The 19,467-nt window shown below is 42.7% G+C and overlaps 2 protein-coding genes across 2 annotated transcripts; one reads left to right on the top strand and one right to left on the bottom strand.

The window, feature by feature from the left end:
- Positions 1 to 1,249: 1,249 nt before the first annotated feature.
- Positions 1,250 to 7,959, top strand: cdadc1 (cytidine and dCMP deaminase domain containing 1). Its single transcript, XM_083684314.1, has 10 exons — positions 1,250 to 1,462; positions 1,941 to 2,044; positions 2,228 to 2,405; positions 2,661 to 3,159; positions 3,342 to 3,448; positions 3,727 to 3,776; positions 4,026 to 4,195; positions 4,368 to 4,557; positions 4,942 to 4,993; positions 5,183 to 7,959. Exons 1-10 carry the CDS (start codon positions 1,345 to 1,347, stop codon positions 5,287 to 5,289), a joined length of 1,575 nt encoding a protein of 524 aa, XP_083540440.1. The 5' UTR covers positions 1,250 to 1,344; the 3' UTR covers positions 5,290 to 7,959.
- cab39l (calcium binding protein 39-like) lies at positions 7,581 to 19,194 on the bottom strand. The gene is made up of 9 exons (XM_083684315.1): positions 19,076 to 19,194; positions 14,249 to 14,387; positions 13,037 to 13,201; positions 12,503 to 12,621; positions 10,450 to 10,618; positions 10,231 to 10,290; positions 9,585 to 9,650; positions 9,349 to 9,492; positions 7,581 to 9,107 (listed from the first exon to the last, which is right to left on the bottom strand). Exons 2-9 carry the CDS (start codon positions 14,348 to 14,350, stop codon positions 8,928 to 8,930), a joined length of 1,005 nt encoding a protein of 334 aa, XP_083540441.1. The 5' UTR covers positions 14,351 to 14,387; positions 19,076 to 19,194; the 3' UTR covers positions 7,581 to 8,927.
- Between the last annotated feature and the right edge of the window lie 273 nt (positions 19,195 to 19,467).

Raw genomic sequence — 19,467 nt, 5'->3', positions numbered from 1 at the left:
TCATTAGAGTCATATCCCTGACCTGGGCCCAGTATTTCCGGATTATGCTCCGGATTAGTTTTTGCTATCCAGGATCAGATCGATCCAGCCAGATGATTTGCTCCTGGATAGCAAAAAAGAATCTGAATCATTCTGACCCAGATTAAAAGTTTTGAAATACTGGGACCTGATGACTGCAGACCAGTGATAACAAAAAAAGAAAGACATACATTTTCATGTGTTCCGTGAACAATAATAGGCAACAAGTTCCAACATTAAGACTTCCGGTTTAGTTTTCGCGACTTCAAAATAAAAGCGCGAGGTAAGATATCAATGGAAAATGATGGGATCACAATATTTTATCATATTTCATGAAATAAGGAAATATTACTTAACATAAAGTATATACAATTTCAAAGAATAAATGTTCGTCATAATTTGTGCAACTACATGTCATTGTACATAGGGCACATGTAATGAACTGTACACAAATATTTTTCCAAGCCTAAACATGATATTTAGTATCAATGTACTCCAATCTAACCCAAGTGAGTTTCAACCATGAACTGTATCATATAAGGTGTTGATGACTTTTTACTGGGGTCATACAGCTAACAATGCCCTACCTGGATTGCATAGCGAACATACACACATATTTTTTCCAAGACTAAATTTGAGTACAAATCTACTCAGCAACACTTCTACAACGTAGATCAGGTGAGTTGAGTCTAAAGCGGCGTCTTACCAAATGTTGCTTACTTTTTACTGCTGTTATTTCTTTTGGGGGTACTGTCCAGGGCCCTGAAATCATCTAGTTTGTATGTCATATAAATGTAATTTTCCTGACCAAAGATGACAAAAACAGATAATAGAATACAAAGGAATATAATTTATTTAGTGGAAACAACATCTTATTACTGCATCGGTACTACATATTTGTATACAATCCATTGTATGTGCCCTACACAGTCCAGTCGTCTTTCATCAGGGTAATTAGGATATTCGAAGAATTACAAACCCTTAAAACAGAAATTATATGTATATATATATATTTTATCCATATTTACAATTTTAAAAATGCTTGAACAACTTTAACGTGGGCCTTTATATTTTGAAGAAATCCTCATTTATATACACTCGGAGTAGGTGGACGGAGTTCAACAATTATCTTTTACAGAACAGATCATTTTATTAAAGGTCGACCAGTGACAGTGCGAGTGGGTTGGTCGGACAGGATTGATCCGCCCATTTTCTACGTCAGAAGAAACAGGAAAAAGCTTAGATGGAGCAACATTAATATCTTACGAATTGTCGGAGTAGCGTTGTTCGGCGACATTCACCGCTATTTGTGTTTTGACTGATTGAATGGCAACAGCAAGTACCGCACAGACAAATGAAGATTTGGATTGTGCCGCTTCATGTAATTGTAGGGGAGGTCGCGATGTAAGGGAGGCCAGTACACAAACAGACGCTAAACTCCAAGGTGAGTGATCAGCTGACTGTAAGTTGACAGTACATGACAGCTTGTCAATATCACCGCGCAGTATGTTTTCATCTTTGGATACGTGTTGCCGTGTAGCTACATTGAAACACGCAACGTCCCGCCGTAGATGCATGCATGTTAGACGGGGTGGCTTCATAAGTTTGACATACAGTTATAGTCGATGACATAATTACTTATGACTAAAAATGCAACTGTAAAATGTGCCAGCCTGTGGGCAAGCCTGTTGAACCAGACCGGCTTGTTTTATGAGGCTATAATTATGGCACTTTCTCTAGAACATCAGGTCGTAGCCACAGTTGGATGGATTCAGTTCAGCAGTTGGTTGTGCGGTTTCTATTTCAGTGAAACGAAAGTGACTCAACTCAATTTTGCTGCTCCATCGCAAGATTATGTTCTTATCTGTGCCAATTCTGTATATGTGTGTAATCCCTCCCCTTTATATGGTTTCATATTCCAGGCCATGGACCCAGGCTGTCCAAGGTTAACCTCTTCACGCTGCTGAGTCTATGGATGGAACTGTTCCCCAAAGAGGAGCCAGAACAGAGAAATGGCAATCAGTTTGTACGTGTGACCCACACTAGGCCACATGGCCTTATTTGTGTTAAGCCTTACACTTTGTTGTAGTCAGTATCATTGTGGAGAAGTGAAGTGCAAGTAAAACTGTGTATGACTAGTGTGATTAGAAAGCCCAGAAAGGCATCAAAGATAATATGTGATTTCCTCTTGTTGGTGACTGTGTCTCAGACGCGAGGTACAGGTCTGGTGGTGGTGCGGGAGCACAGGGTGGTGGGTCTTCACTGCTCAGGCCCAGAGCTGCATGCTGGCCAGATAGCTGTGATCAGACATGGGTCCAGGCTGGCCTCCTGTGAGCTCTACTTCTCCAGGAGACCCTGTGCCTCCTGCCTCAAGATGATAATCAACGGTGAGGCCAGCCAGATATACAAACCTCCCACCCGTCAAATGGCAAAACAGATTGAAGCCTTTTAGTCTTGGCCCCTAAAAGAATAGGTAGGAAAATCACTTATTAGTTACACCTATCCTGTCCCTTCAGATTTGTGTGAACACTGAAGAGGTAGGGGAAGGGAAGGGAAGGGGCTGTGAGGTATTTTTTAGAGCATGCACTCTGAGGGCAGTTTTATTCATCCCTCCAAATTGAACACCCTCTTGTCATCTTCAGCTGGGGTTAGCCGCATCTCCTTCTGGCCTGGTGATCCCGAGATCAGTCTGCTGGTGGGTGGCTGTAACAGGACTGACTCCATTACCCAGGAGGCCATTTTCGATGCCAGTGCAGCCGAGAAGCTCAAGTCCAACAGCGGCCCACAGATCTGTGTCCTCCTGCAGCCCCTGGCCCCCGGCCTGCAGCAGTTTGTGGAGGAGACCTCCAGGAGGTGTGACTTCATGGAGAGGGTGAAGAGGGACGACCCTGGGCTGGACACAGGGGACCTCTTCAGGGCCCACCGGAGACGGGACTCTGACACCTTCTCCAGAGAGTTCCTTATCCTGCCCGAACAGCGGCACCGTGATGTTCTGACTCAGATTGGCCTGGAGAACTTCTGCATGGAACCCTACTTCTCGAGCCTACGTCAGAACATGAGGGAGCTGGTGGAGCTTCTGGCCTCAGTGACTGCTAGTGTGTCGCCTGGCCAGTACGGCTTCTACAGGAAGGAAACTTCCAGGTAGTGTACTGAATGCACATCCAGCAGAATGCACATACACAGGGTGTGTGAAGTATCATGTGAAATCAAAGCAGAATAGCCGACCGAACACAGAGAAAGGTCTCACAGTCGTTGAAAGACATAGTAGTGGTTGAAATTGAAACTAGGAGCATCTAAACAGTGTCCTCTTTTCTTTCTTACAGGAAGGACCCTCAGCCTGCTACCTTGGAACTGGCCCAGACCCAGGGGGTGTCCCAGGACATTGCCAGACACTGTATTGTACAGGCCAATCTGTTGGCCTATAGAACAGGTCTTGATCATCTTTTTATTAATATTAATCCAGATAGCCAAATAAAATAAGTGTAAATATATTAACACTTGCCTGGAGGAGTGTCTGGTGTCAGAAGACAGTCCAGAGTACATTCTAGCCTCACAATGCTACACATGTTTTGGACAATCTGTCCTTGGAGAATGTAACATGCTGTACAGTAACTATTTTATTCCAGTCTGAAAGGTCTAAAGATAATTGTGGGGCATTCTTTTGAAATGGTCTGTGTCTTCATGTGTCGTCTTTTGTTCTCTTTCAAGAGGACCATAAGGTGGGGGTTGGTGCTGTCATTTGGGCAGAAGGGAAATCTGTGAGTAAAATATGAAGCTATTTGTTTTCAGTACAATGCTGAGTCTGTTCATGAATATTCACTGTATGATTTGTATTTTGTGTTTTTGTTTCGTACTACTTAGCGAGGAACAGCACCCAGACAAAAAGGGTCACTTATACTTGCACTTACATGTCAATCCCACTGGGTTTAGCCTGTGTGTGTTGTGTATTCTGCATCAAGCTTGTATGTACACTTGTAATGCTTTCCCCTCGGCCTGTTCTGCTGCAGGGTCGTTGTGATGGCACAGGGAGGTTGTATCTGGTAGGGTGCGGCTACAATGCTTACCCAGTGGGCTCTGAGTACGCCGAATACCCCCAGATGGACAACAAGCAGCAGGACCGCCAGAGACGGAAATACAGATACATTGTCCACGCTGAGCAGAATGCCCTCACTTTCAGGTCAGGAGTCTCCTTCTAAGTCGAGTGTCTTCATGCAGTGGAAGATGCATGTAATCATGCTTTAGTTCTTCCTGTGAAACCTTCTACAGTCTACATGTCCCCTGAGGGGATGAATAAACTCGTTGTTGTTGTTGTTGTTGTTGTTGTTGTTAATATTATTGTTGTTGTGTAGGAGTGCTGAGATCAGAGAGGAGGACAACACCATGCTGTTTGTGACCAAATGTCCCTGTGATGAGTGTGTGCCACTGATAGGAGGAGCAGGGATCAAACAGATCTACACCACTGACCTGGACAGTGGCAAGGACAAGGGAGACATCTCCTACCTCAGATTCAACAGTCTCCAAGGGGTCCAGAAGTTTATTGTGAGTATCAAGACTGACAGATGAATAGTTCTCTATGGGGTGCATCTCAATAGTCAATACTCAATAGTGGCTTCCTCTCCCTCTGTACCTTCACCCCTCTTCTAGGCTGATGTTTGAGAAGCAGACTAGTGAACGTAGGTGCCTTGTAGGTGTTTTCCATTCAAGCTATGACTTTCACTGTTGTGTGTTTTCAAATCAGTGCCTCTGGAGGAGAGGAAATGAGGATTCAAACCACATTAGACTATTGAAATACACTACCCTGTATAAATAGCTCTTGCTTTGGATTTCTTTTACTTAGAAGTGTATAACATCTTTATATTACATATTTATAACTTTTATTACATTCTACATATTTATAACATATTTATAATTTTTTTGTCATAGTGGCAGAAGTCCTCTTCAGCTGTTTCTGTGAATTCTAGTCCCCATCTCGCAAGTGAGTTTTCCATCTCTGCCTGCCTGGCTGTTTATGTTTATGTATTAAACAATGCTACATTGTTGCCTTTCTCCAGTAGACTAAAATAAGTTGACTCAAGCTAAAACAGACTTCGCTGCACCATGGCTAATATTTTGGCACTTTACAGACAGCGACACAGTCTTTGAAACCGTCTTGTTTTGATTTCAGATGGATGCACAGGAAGCATGGAAGACAGGCGGAAGAGGAATTTCAGTGCAATAAGAGACTACGGCCAGAAAGGCCTTGTTGAACAGTTAAAAAGGCACAGAGACTGAGTCTGAATACCGGACACAAGGAAGGAAGGTTGGAATGATGGAAGGAAGGAAGGAAAGAAAGAGAGAAAGAAAGAAAGAAAGGAAGGAAGGGAGGAAGGAAAGAAGGAAGGAAGGAAGGAAGGAAACAAACAAACAAACAAACAAACAAACAAACAAACAAACAAACAAACTAACTCTGCCTTCACTTCCAATCAGATTCAGTGATTACTTCCAAAGAAGCAGGAGAGGATGAAGGTACTGGATGGACCCTGTGATTGAGGCAGTTTTAAGGCGTTAACTCAAGGTTATGAAAGGGATTCTATATTCAAAGGTAATGGTACTACATAGTTCTTATGTACAGTAGATATATTCATATAATTTTAATGTTATTGAAAGGCTTCATGTAAACGTCAACGTTTCTTGATTGCTTGAGCACATTTCTTGAAACAGTTTACAACTTATCGAAACACAGATCTTCTAACCATGTTTGCCACAATACCACCTTTATTTAGCAAATTGCACTACAACTCTCACAACGTAGAATACAAAAGCAAATCATTGCACAAAACAGTATAATTTGTCATCAAATAAAATATTAATTCTACCATTCATTTCACAATGACAAACTATATAGTAACTATAACCATCAATATGCATATCTATGCTTGCTATAAATATAAATCAAATTCATCTAGAATATTACAAATCAAGCAGGTTGTTACAACAACAAAATAAGCATTACTGATTATCAGTTGAACTGTTGAGCAATCATAGTTTACATATGAGAAGAGATTCACTATAATGGGAAAAATAGTTATGCTCTATGAGAATAATTTTCAATTGATGTGTGTGTCTTATGTAGATAGTTGTGTTAAGCATCTTTTTGCAAAACAGTTAACATTTGAATTGTGTGAAAGCAATGAGAAATGACTTAACTGTTTTGCTGAAAATGCTACTGTTGTGCTTGTGTGCGTGTGTTATTGTGGTGGGCATGTGAACTGCAGTTTCATACAAATTTCATACAAAAATGTAAGCGATTGAGAAACTGTAAGTGTGTGTGATTTAATTGTATGTCTGAGAACATGTTATAAAGTTATAAAGGCTATGATTGACTGTAGCCTTAGGTGAACTGCAACATTTCAAGCAGTGGAGAATTCCAGGTAGTGCATGTGACCTCTGCAGTCTCTCAGTTTGGACACCTCAGTGGTAGACATCACGGACCCCGTCTTTTGCCAGTTGCATTGTCAGAGCATGGCATGTTATAACTGTTGCTACTACTGTAATTACAGGGGCTGCACTGAAGATAACTTGTCACAATCAGACATACTTCCAAAATGTTTAAAATGGCAAGGGGGGGTGTTGGCCTTCCTAAAAATGGCTTTTTAAAATGTTTCCTCTTTTTTTTAATAATAATCAGAACTTTCTAAAAGGTCCAGAGCACATGTGTACAGTGGAGCACATTTGGTTATGATTCCAGCTGGCCAACAAGAACACACTAGAAATAACAATATGGATCACACAAACACAACAAAGCAGGAATGCATTTCTATCCTTTATTGGTGAAGTGGTACAGCAGAATTGATGCGGAAAACACATGGTTGGTTGTTTTTACCAAATGTTGCTTTTATTTAGTACAGAACAGAGGATACCCAAAGTAGAGTGAATTGAATTGAAATAGGCTCTGGTGATACAATAGGTTACTATTGATACAGACTGAATCTTGACCTCTTGTTTTTAAGTCTCTTGTATGTAATTTGAATCATAGTAATATAATACTGTCACAGCTTATGCCATCGGGAATGGCTTTCATTTTCATCAAAAAGACCAGGGCATGATTGACACAAATTGCGTTTTTCTTTCGTGCCATTCCATCCTCAATTTATCCCCAGAGTAAGGACTTAGCAATTATGAGAACAATCGCTTGTTATTCACTGGTGGTGTCTTCAAATTTGTTTCATATTGATTTGTTCATGTTTATTCAAGTGTTCAAACTTGTGCATCCAATAAATTTACTGGATGTATCGTTGCAATTATTTGGTTTGATTTTTCACATTTACGTAAGGTCCTTAGCTACATGTACTGTCATGGCACCACATAATCAAGTATTTTGTTACTGGTCAACTTTCCTAGACAGATTTTGGCCTCCTTGTCCTTGTTTGATGCAATCAATGAACAGCAACAACAGTTTAAAAGTAAAATATTTCTTCAACAGCATAACTCAGGTATAGTGAGTTAGAGGTTCATTGCTTAATCACAACAAATATGTTCAACCGGAACATATTTTTCAAATAATAACTAAGCTCCCCTAAAAATGTATTTAAAATACAAAAAGAGGAAGGGTAAACACAAAAACAAAAAGGCCTCTGAGTGTTCGTCCCCAACCGTTAATGTGTCCCTTAACATTACTCTCCTCTCCATGCCTTGTATCTAAATAAGGACGAAAAAGCTAAAGAAATCACTTTAGTACAGAAAAAAACTGCAGTGAAAAAAAAGTCTCCCGGCAACCACCTCCGTTAACTGAGGTCAACTAAAAGTGCCTACATGGGTTCTTCTGTCACTCACAATGGCACTCACCAAATCCAGCTTTTATACACATGAAATACACTAAAATACACTATTAAAAAGTAAAAATAATCATGATCGAGCCCTGTTGAACAAGAAAGTACATCAGCTTAAGATAAAGAAAAAGAATGAATCGTACAGAAAGTGCTGTCAGCCACCTGTGAAGAGAACCAATGATCAAAATAAAATCAGTGATATATATGAAATCACAGTTATCATTTCGTATATTCAAAATGACCCCCCTTTCAGAAATGAAAAAACATGTTTCGGTGCATTTGTCTGACCTTCAGTGTACTGGATTGCAAGGGCAGGTTGTGGTTTGGCTTTGCCTTCTTAAAGCAGGTTAATGACATGACCATGACACGTGCAATCTCATACTTTCCTTGTAAGAGCAAATTTAGAGTTCTTACATGTCAGAGGACCTACAGATTCCAAACACAATTGAAGTGTAAATACCACCATAGGAGTAAGAACAGAAGGGAATGACAGTCCAAAGAGGAATTCCACACTTACACAAATCAAAGCATTAGTGTCTCTACAGTGTTAGGAGAATTATAGAATATTACTACCTTTTTCTAGAATTGGAACAATTCAGACTACTATTTGGATCCTCTACTAATGATATAAAAGAGCAATTTCACCACTATTTTGTTTTAATTGTGGATACTTCAGTTGTACTGCATTGAGATTAGGAGTGTATGAGAAGTACTGATCTAAACTAGCTAGCTCATGCCCGCAAATACAGTAGCAATGAAAAGAAAAAAAAAAAATGACAGTGAGGACCCCTCTGGTCCCCCTGTCGCACGCAGCCATTGGCCTTGAGGTCTTAACCATTGGTTCTCCCAAGAGAGGGAATCGACCGCCTCAAACGTCCGGTTGTGGCCCTACACACCAATGCTAAACAGGGTTCATGAAAACAAACGGAGAACATCAGTGATTGAGAACTACTACTTCTTTGCAAGTTTAAGGAACCAAGAAAAGACAAAATAATGTCTTCAAGATTTTAAATATAATTATTATTATTATTGTTGTTAATGTATTTTTGTATTTTCTTTGTCAATAAAAAGTTAATGTTAAGGGGTGGGTTGAGGGTTGGTTTAAGAGGCAGGTTTCTTCAGGTCTCGGATCTGTTTGATTAGATAGGTCTTCTCATCGTTGAACTGCTCGTCGTCCGTGCGATCCTTCTGGAAGTTGCTAAGGAAGTCGATGAGTTTGGTCTGGTTCTTCAGCAGGATGTCCACAATGGGCTGCGTCTTGTTGGGGTTGGCCACAAACACCTGGGGATGGGAGTTACAGTAGGGATTTGAAATTAAAATGGGTGCCCTGTTGCACCAAAACGTACCAAGACAACAACATTCTAGTTAGAATCCAAATTTAAATGTGATTGACCTATAGAAAAATCTGCACACCTTTAGGTCATATTACTGACCTAAAATGTTTAGTGCTAACAAACATGGAGGATAGTTTGTCAAACTTGTGTGTGTGTGTGGCTCTGGAAAAGGCTGTCGAGTGCTGTACCTTGAAGACATGGAAGGCCTCAAACTGGATGTTAGGGCTCTTGTCTCTCAGCAGGTTCATCATCAGCTTCAGGTTCTCAGGCTTGCTGATGTACCGGGTCATCACCGTGAAGTTATGCCTGTCCAACAGCAGCTCTCCCAACAGCTGTCAAACACAAACGTCACAAAGCGTTGTGTCACGCATATCTTAATACAGTAGGATATGGACAGACAATCCACAGTGGAAGAACTACACACCTTTAATGACTGTCTCTTCGTCACGTAGTTCTCAGAGTGCAGCAGCTTCTCGTATTCTGCAAAGACCTGCAGTGACACAAGAGCACACGGTGAGAAGAGAGATTCCACTTGACATACTGTAGGGTGTTGCTGTATGAGGTGGTGTTCAGGTTGCGTCTGTGTGAGGCCTGAAAGGTGGCATTCTGTGGAGGGGAGTGACAAGCAGACTACAGTGTAGTCTCTAGTGTAGGGGCTGTAACCCGAGGAGCTTTCAAGGCTAGCTTCTTGCTTGACTCTGGGCTCTTCAACGAGCTCTGCACCTCAACCAACACACAAGGTGGTCTTATCCACACGAGCCTGACCAATCAGGAGAGACGCTCCCAGGGGTGGTGTGTTGTAAATACATTCATTCATCACAGAGGATGCTATGACAACGAAAACACTTTTTGTTTACACTTCCATACCGCACTCATCTGGTAAATGACATGTTGAAAGACGTGGCATGTACGATGTTCTCGGTACGTTCACACAAAACAAACCAGTTTGTAAACTGGTTAAATGATGGATGGTGCAACAGCTAAACAATTTTCTTTTTACTCCTATCCATCTGGTAAATGTTAGTCGCTGCTGAGGCACAAGAATGTTTAAAAAATAAACTGCCACTTACCGCATCATAGTTCTGTTCTAGATATTCAGCCACCAGGACCTTGTGTCTCGTGAGCAGGTCCTGTGAAGGAGGAAGAGGAAACCATGTCAACTAACTGCTAAATTCAAAATGTAAAAAATGAACATTGAATTACACATTCAGAGTGACGTTGTCCCTTGAGCTCATTTCTGCTAGATAATCCATATACGTACGTAGACACATTAGCATTGGTTGTCTGACCTTGAAGGTGGCGAAGGCGTCTGAGGCGATGTCGAAGGTGGACATCTCCACGTAGCTGAAGAAGTCCTGGAAGTGTTCAGAGTGCAGGACCACCTTGGCCAGGGGCTCGTGTCTGATACACTCCCGCAGCATGATCCCACAGTTCAACGCCACCTGGGAGGTTTCGTACCTGCCGGGAACAAACAAACAAACAAACAAACACACATCAGAAAACACACAATTACCATCTCAAGTCATGTCACACCTCTCCTCTGCACTCTACTCTGGTGCATCATATACAAGACCCTGGTGCTTGCCTACAGGGAAACTAAGGAAACAGCTCCTCCCTATCTCCAGGCTGTTGGTCTGTCCCGATACCCCAGCACGAGCAAGTTGGTGCTAATTAATCTGCAATCAAACAGCAATATTGACCTTCCCTTTATTTTACTACTTTAATATCCTTAACCAAGACTTACTAATAGGCTTGTGTTCAAGTCAATAAAGAAGCACTACAGTGGCATCTTTTCATTTGCAGAGGGTCTGGGTGGAGGGTCTGGGAGTCCTCTCCCAGGAAAATGTGGTCTTCTGAAAGCACATTTCATGCAATTCTACATAGTTTTCAGCAGCATTTTTAAGCAGCAGTTTGCTTGCTACTGATCCACAACACTGGGAAACCCCCCGCTATCCTGCATCAATAAGTGCCATGTATCAATGGCACATACTGTATTTGACATTGAGTGAGCAGTCAGTGTCGCACACACAAGATTCTCATTGAGCATGTGTTGAATGTGCCTCATTGAGTAAGCATATAGGCACTGTTGTACAAATGAACCTCCCCACGGATTGCTTCAGTGAAGGCTGCATAGCCTTTTCCCCACACGGAATTACAATAAAATAAGCAGGCCTAATGGGCTACACAACAGAACCGATAGAAACAGGGATTTTCCAAAACGCTGTTTTTTTTTTGTGTAGGCCTATAAAATCACCAAACTTTACGCAATTAGGCTTAACGTAGTTCCGAACACACCAACCCTCTTGCCATGGACTGAACTGCTTGACTTACTTTGACAAGTATTTAGAATCCTTGATCCTGCCCTCCATTTACTGGTAGGTAACCTCTGTATGCTGGTAAACAACCAGTTGTGGTATCTGCAATTGCGCTGATCCAATAGGCTACCCGACATTTCAGACAACCATAGCCTACCAGCAGGGGGGCGAGTAGCCATACAAATTGTCTTACTTCTCACTACATCACAGTCTCCGTCCTCAACCAGTTGAAGAACTGAGCGCGCGGTCAGAAAGCAGTGCGGTGAATGATGCCTTCGGCCTGCACTTCTGAACAGACCTTCCCTGGACTCTGCCACCGCACGCAGAAACAAGCTATGCCCAAACACGTTTTTAATTGATGCATGTTTATTCGATAGATTTATTATGGCTGAGAGAAACAGTGAAGACTACAGTATGTATTTGTAACCCTATTTAATTTTTTCCATGACCCTGCAAAGTTTCAGGGCATTTTGTTTTCTTTCTTATTTCCGTATGTTTTCCAGACCAGTTTTTAATTTGAAAGTGTTCTAGGACACGTGGGAACTCTTGCCAAGATTGGCAATTAACCAGTCTCACATGAGCTTGCTTGCTCTGCGATGGGAGGGGTGGCATTATGAGGTGTGTTCTTAAAAAAAATGCACCAAAGTACCATTTAAGACGCGTCAAAATCACCTCTAAATCGCAAATGCAGCTGTTCATGCCTCGTTTATTAATGCTCTAGCCAACAAATCCAGTATTAGCCTGTGTGAACATCAGAAATCCTCAACGAGAACATTATGTTCATTATCGCAAATGCAAGCCTATTGCTTATGAGATACGTGGCCCCATACAGTATTAAGTCTAGAGATCGTGTGCCTAATTACTGTCACATTGCATTGTCCACAATTGCTGAGATCAACAATTGTGTTTGGGTTGTTAAAATAGAGCCCCATCTGTCTATATGACCTCAATTATATCATATTGTTTAATTGTGGCTCAAAATAAAGCATTGAATTGTGTGTGTGTGTGTGTGTGTGTGTGTGCTCACCCCTTGAGCAGCACAAACAGCACCTCCTGGTGTGAGCAGAAGTACTCCACGGTGGGACTGCGGGTGCCAATCTGCCTCCTCAGGATGTTGTTGAAGATCTGACACACGTCCTTCTTCCCCTGTGGACAGACACAGCAGCAACCACAGAATCATCACCAGTAGAACAGATATTCCAATTCAAAGCTGTGTTCCGTGGTCCTATAGTATGGTGTGCCACGTGGAATGCGCAGTAATTGCTGGGCACTGGTGTGAATAGACTGCTTCTGTGAATCATGAATACACTGGTCCTCCACACTTGTTAAGCCCTGTCCCTCTCCTTACCTCACTCCTCTGATGCTCTACCATAGACAGAGGTCCAGTGTTTGAACAATGCTTCTCCCCTCCCCTCCTCCCCTGTAATCACTGATCTAATAAGACTGGATAAGTGAAAGCTGAACGTTAGGAAGTTTGCTGTTGCCAGGGACCTGAGGAAGGCAGGAAAGAGCATTACTGACTGTTTCAATGAAGCCCTGGTGGCCAGGCTGTCAGGCTCACCTCAAAGTCGATGACCTGCAGGTTCTCCACCAGTGAGATGAGCAGGCCGCTGTTGTACAGCTCCTGAGCCAGCTGGGCCACCGTCTCTGTGTGAGGCTCTTTGTCATTGGTCCCATACAGGATCTCCTTCATGGCCACCAGACACTTGGACACCTCCTCCGACGCCTGGAAGAGCGAGGGAGGGAGACACGGACACATTTAGTGATTGTACTTGGGTTCACCACCAGGGGGGGACACTGTGACTGCATTACTCTGTACTGAGCACTGTAGACATGGTTTGGATCAGTCTTGGGCAGACACCTTGGCTAACGCTAACCCTTGGCTGTGCTCCAATTCTCCACAAGAACCTCCTCTTCTAGTCTCTTTTCCTTGTTGACCCCTGATAGGTGATGGGACAGGATAGGTTTCCATAGTGTTGTCCATCAAGCCCTTTAAAGTCACTTATAGAACTTCCGACCTATGGGGAGCTTTTGAGCTCGGTCCCCTAATTAGACTCAATGTTGTCAAGAAATTACCTGATTGGACAGACATGGGGCACACCTCCCCACACCCATGAGTAAAAGCTTATTTTGCTTAAGTTTGTTAGCCTTAAACCGAATTCTCAGGTCAGGACACTTAAACGACATAAATCGATTAACATTACATCATGAACCATACAGTCAACATTCAAGCCAACACTGGATGTCAAGAATTAGTGACAACAGTTCTGTATTGTGTCTTTAAGATCAGTGGTCATTTGCAAAGAGAAGACTGAGAAGAATCTCTAAGATGGTGGAGGTTCTGTTTGGTAGCTAGCATGGCTAAAGCAGGCCGAGGCCTGGTTACTGTGGGGTTTGGCTGGACGGCCTTAGAGTAACAGGAGTATGGTGGAGAGTGCCTTTACAGTGGGGTGTCAATGGATGACAAGCCAGGCAGTGGTGCTACTTTAACAGCCCAGTGTCAGGTAGGGGCACTGGGCAATAACTACACTAACTGGACCTGGTGGACCTGACGAGGCCCCCCCAACTGCCCTACTGCTACCTAGCTATTCACACACACCTTCTGAAATAACACGACTGGACAACTGAGGACTAAAACCCCACACAAGGGGAAAGATACAAATCAATGTCCAGTTCTGAGTTGTCAGGAAAAGTAATAAACCAAACCTTTTTGTGAACCTGTCATCAATGTTTTGTTCCCAGTATTCCCAGTATGAGACCTTGTCTCGCCTACCTTCTCTGTTTTCTTGTCCTGCTTGACCAGGATACCCATGTTCTCTTTTAGTGTCCTGACGATGTCCGCAGGACTCTTGTGGGATTTTCCGAACAGCGGCATACTGGCAGGACCTCTCCTCAGAGTGTCTCCTCAGAACCTGAAACACACACACACAATCATCATTTCCCGCAACTGAACTTGAATGCAGTCTAACAGTTGTGAGGCCCATTGCAATGTATGCAAGTGAAGTTGTCGCCACATTGTTTCGACCTAGGGATGGACCGATCAAACTCAAGCCAAAGCAGAATCGGACGATTTTCATGCTAAATATGAGATTGGTGATTGGGTATTAATACAATGGAGTAATATCCTGAGGAGTCTCAAGCAGATCGCATGGAAGCGAGAGGCAGAGAGCACTATTTTCCCCTCAGCTGTGAGAGGACACGAGGTGGAGGGGCTGCACTCACACACGTCTCACACACACACACACACACACGGAGGGGGGGAGAGAAGCGATATCTGTTCCTATTTTTCCTGTTGTTTATTAATTCACTTCTCTTTATAGACCTTCACAGTGTGACGTTCCACAGTGGCCACAACCCTCTACTGGGGTACGGAAGTGCTGTTTCCAATGAGTTTCCCAGTGGGGTACAACTGTCTTTTAACTATATAGTTAAAATGCAGGTGATTAATGGTGATGACAGCGAACTATTTCGACAATGACACCCCAAATCCATGAAAAAGGATTTTGTTTATTGTTTATTGAAACATGAAAAATGACAGCGAATGTCGAAAGTGGCCTACAGTAAGCTATCTGCAGTGGGGAAAACTCTCACTTCTGTATCCCAGTTGAGGGCCGTGCCTTCAGATTTCCAGGATTTTAAAGCTTCCGACGTGAGACCTAGGGATAATAAAGTTTGGTGATGGAACAAAGCCTTTTTTTGCCGAGATAAAACCTGTCACGGTCTCCAGCCAACATTGACCTATTACTAGCAAACATGGGCAGTTGTTTTCTCCAGGGAGACGGACTGGCTAAGCCATCCAGCTTGTGTTCCAAACCGTCCAACATTTTACAACATGTTAAAAGTTTGTTTTGTCTCTGCTGTTGATCTAAACAGCTATAGCTCAATCATTGACTGTGTTAACTGAGTGGTTTGATAAGATTCTCAATAATTAGCTTGACTAACAATTACTGTCAGAGCTCATTTTAAACAGTTATCAATTCAGTTCAGCATTATTTTGTTTTTGTTTGTCAAAAACAGTCACAAATCATCCTGGACAGGAAGCAAGCCATAAAGATACTTAATTTCCACTGCACTCAAAACAAACCCCCACCGAAAGATATCGGTATCTTCATCAGCCGATACTGCGGAAAAAAACAGATTGGTGCATTCCTACCTATCAAGCTTATTCAGATGTGCAGAGGAAGGTGCTAGGAGTTGTTTTTGGGCTGGGCATTAGAAAGAGACAGCTCCCTTCCTGGGACCCAGTGATTCATAAAAGAGCATTACCCGCATTCTCCTGAGTCAGACTGCTCTCTGCACACCTCACTGCATTCAGCCAGCATGGTTGTCATGACAACAAAACAAAAGGGAGCCAGACTACAGCTCATTCAGGTGTGTGTGTGTGTGTGTGTGTGTGTGCGTGTGTACCTTTGGTTTCATCATTCAAGATAGTACCACGTTTCAAAAATAACAAGCAGGGGAACTAAAATACTTGTATGTGTACCAAGTTTTTAAGAGGGAAAATAAACTGAAAAGAAAGGTAAAACAATGAACTGTCATCAATATTTTGTGAAAACAGTTGCATACGTTTACTAGCCTAAACCTGTGCCTTAGATTAGCCTAGGGGGTTCTCGCTAGATTGAAAAGGTCCTGGAAATGTTGGTGCCAACGTGTTCAAATTCTAAATCTCAAATGTCATTGTCATGGAGCATTTGGTGCCAACATGGAGGTAGTTTGTTGTGTAGAGGTGGTACAACTTGTGACTGATAATCCTCTGCTCTGAGCGTGAGGGTATTACCTCCATTCCTCCCTCCCTCCCTCCCTCCCTCCCACCCACCCACAGCAGACCGCCACTGCCGATGCCAGGAGCTTGTCACTTTGATCACAGGCCTCATCAGGGCCTAGTCAATGGACTGCAACCTTCGCACAGAGTTGCAGATATAAATGGCAACGTATAGTGTAGACGCTGTTATTTTATCTGCATGACAGCACATTTCTACCTGAACATTTGGTAAAAAGGCACCCCCTCAGAAAGTAACGCCCCTGCACTTAACTCAGGAGGCTGACCCAAGAATCCCTTCTACTCCTTCCCCTCCCAGCCTTGACCATGGAAGGGAGGGGGAGACCCTCCCCCTACCCTCCTCCTTCCTTCCACTATTCACAGAGCTCATAGGGCTGCATTTCCCATGAGGCCATGGGATTAACAGGCTGTAATGCAACTTTAATAAGCACCTAACAGTCATACGTGGCCGCAGTATGTGTCCGTAATGGAGAGGATAATCCACATTCAGACACGCCGCGACTTGAAACAAGGAAATAGGAAAGCACCAGGCATCTAACTACTGTGTGATTCAGGTTACATAGGCTAGTTTTAACCTGTTGAAGAAGAGTACGTTTCTTCAAAGTTCTTAACTGGTTGGTTAATGTTACCAAATTCACCTGCAGCTCTTTGTGTCGTCATCAAACGGAATCAATTTGTGGAATGTTCATGGACAGCATTTATTAGCTAGCCCTTCACACACACCTCAAAGGCAAGGCAGTCATAAATGCCTGACTGGAGTTGACAATCCCACTTGACCTTAGGTAAAGGACTAGGGCTTATGTAGCCTAGTATTTTACACATAAGAAGATTTTTCCTGGATTATCTGTAACAGTGACCTCTGATATGACATGGTCTAATGTAAAAGGAGTTATGTAAATCATATCCTACATCTACAACGTAACCGATCCAACCTATAGCCAAAATCCAACCTCTGTACAGTTCCTCTACTGTTAATAATGCAAAAAATAGGGGGGCGCCTAGTGGCGTAGCACACTAATGCGCTTACCACATAATCGCAAGGTTCCTGGTTCGATTCCGACCCTCGACCTATCTTGCATATCATCCCTCCTCTCTCTCCCATCCTTCCTGTCAATCTCTACTGTCTCTATCCCAATAAAGCAGAAATGCCCTAAAAACATATTTTAAAAAAATAAAAAAATAATGCAAAAAATAAAAAGTAATCCTTCCTTCTTCTAGCATTGTGACTTCCAATGGCACCTGGTCCTAGCATAGATTTTTGCTTATGATGACTGACATATAGATGATTCACTTAATTTAGACAAATGCACTTGTAAGTCGCTTTGGATAAAAGCGTCTGCTAAATGTCAAATTGTTTTTTTTAAAATTGTATTTATGTCTACAGCCTGCCAGGCAGGCTTAGGCCTACACCCCAAACACCGTCCTTATCTATCCCACTTCAGTAGTGACGCTACTCCAGGATTAAAGATAACGTTACATGTCATATCTTCCTCTAAGCCAAAACTACCTGTTAAATATGTTGTACTAGGCCTAGGGCTATCAGTGTCAGAGAGTGTGCCGAGGTGCAAGCCTATTGGTATTTTACTGGAGTAGACCTCAGACCCCAGGGAGTCATTTATAAATCATGAGTAGCAGTCCCAACACTGAGGCAAGGCGGAGGAGGTCCTGCCCTTCACGAGGACTGACATCATTCAATCTCCATCAGTTAAGATGGAGACATGTCCCCGGGCACCATGAGCAAACAAATGGAACCTCATCTATGCTACATCACACTGCAATGTAGGGCCAGACGGAACAGACTACCATTAGAACTGTCATTCTAATTCCATTTCACGTTGCTCAACAACCTATTGGGGCGTTCCATTAGTTCCATAGTTGACATCAGTAAGACAAACAATGCATACAATTACTCAGACCCACTTGAGACACACTCGATGTGTGTACACCTGACACAGAGCACGTCCAGCCAAAGTTTGATCGTTTTTCATACGAGGTCTAAATTAGGCTAGTCCAGTTTTGTGATCAGCCTGATGTCTAATGGTGGAAGACCCACAACGCAGCATTAAACCGCACATCACACAATACTGTAGATGGTTAGGCGACATGATGTCAGGCCTTAACAAGGAACGAAACTTACATTTGACATGATGTTAGGACAAATATTTGAATGTCTTGAAATAAAGTCTCTGCCATTTATAGGACGAAAGTTTGATTTCCATTAAGTCGCACACTCGCTAGACTGTGAGAAGGCCAGACAATGACAGCTGCTGAGACTAGTGGCCTATCCAGGATAATGCATTGGCCTCTCTCTGTTCACTGTTAATTGGCGTTGCCAGTGCACGGAAAGCACCGCGAAAGCAAAAGAACAAAACAAATACAAAACACAAAGCCAGACTTCAAACAATCGATGCGTGACAACTGCACCCTACTTGGGTGATGCTGCTGTCTGTGTTGAGCAAAATGACCATAAAACATGTTTAGGGAGGCGCGTTCTCCGGATGAAGGCTACCAACATGTAAATTAACATGGGCACGCGGATATAAACAATCAGAATATTAGCGAATGTTAAGGATAGGCTACCCGTCTGATTAACGTTCCAGTGACAGATTAGCATGTCACACGCGTACATGCGGATCGTATGCAGAACTACCGTTTATGTTACAGAAAAACAATCCAAAGAAATGATGGCTACATTAGCAAGAATGTGTCTATTCAAGTTTGAAACAATGTCAAAGGCGACATCAGGTTGAAAACCCAGCGTGCGCTAAAATGGCTTAGCTATTTTGATTGTATCTTAGTTTATGGTTGACGGATACTTACAGTGCAAGAGTATATTTTGTATCTTTTCCCTCGGATATCTTGACTGCTGTCCCGATTCTCCAATGTAAGCGAGCTGCTTTTTCTGGTCACGCCAGACCCGCTGAGTACGTACGCTGGGCAAAACGTCAGAGGAATGTGTGTATGTGCGGAATCTTTTAAGAAGGCAGTGCAGAATTCCATTTGGTCTGATTCGAGATGAGATGCAGTATCTGTGCTCCGCCCACCTACTTCCGTGGTATGTAAATGACAATTTCTTCTAAATAAAAGCGCCCGCGTTAAACCTGTTTAAGCATTTAAAAATACTAAATTTGAATAAGGAACCAGAAATGATGTTAAACTTATCTCTGGAAATAAACATTTAAGCCTTAAGCCTCTCAATGTATTATTTGTGT

This window comes from Argentina silus, assembly GCF_951799395.1.
Source record: "Argentina silus genome assembly, chromosome: 14".
Lineage (NCBI taxonomy): Eukaryota > Metazoa > Chordata > Actinopteri > Argentiniformes > Argentinidae > Argentina > Argentina silus.
Note: the sequence above shows the minus strand (reverse complement) of the source record. Positions and strands in the feature narration are given on the sequence as shown.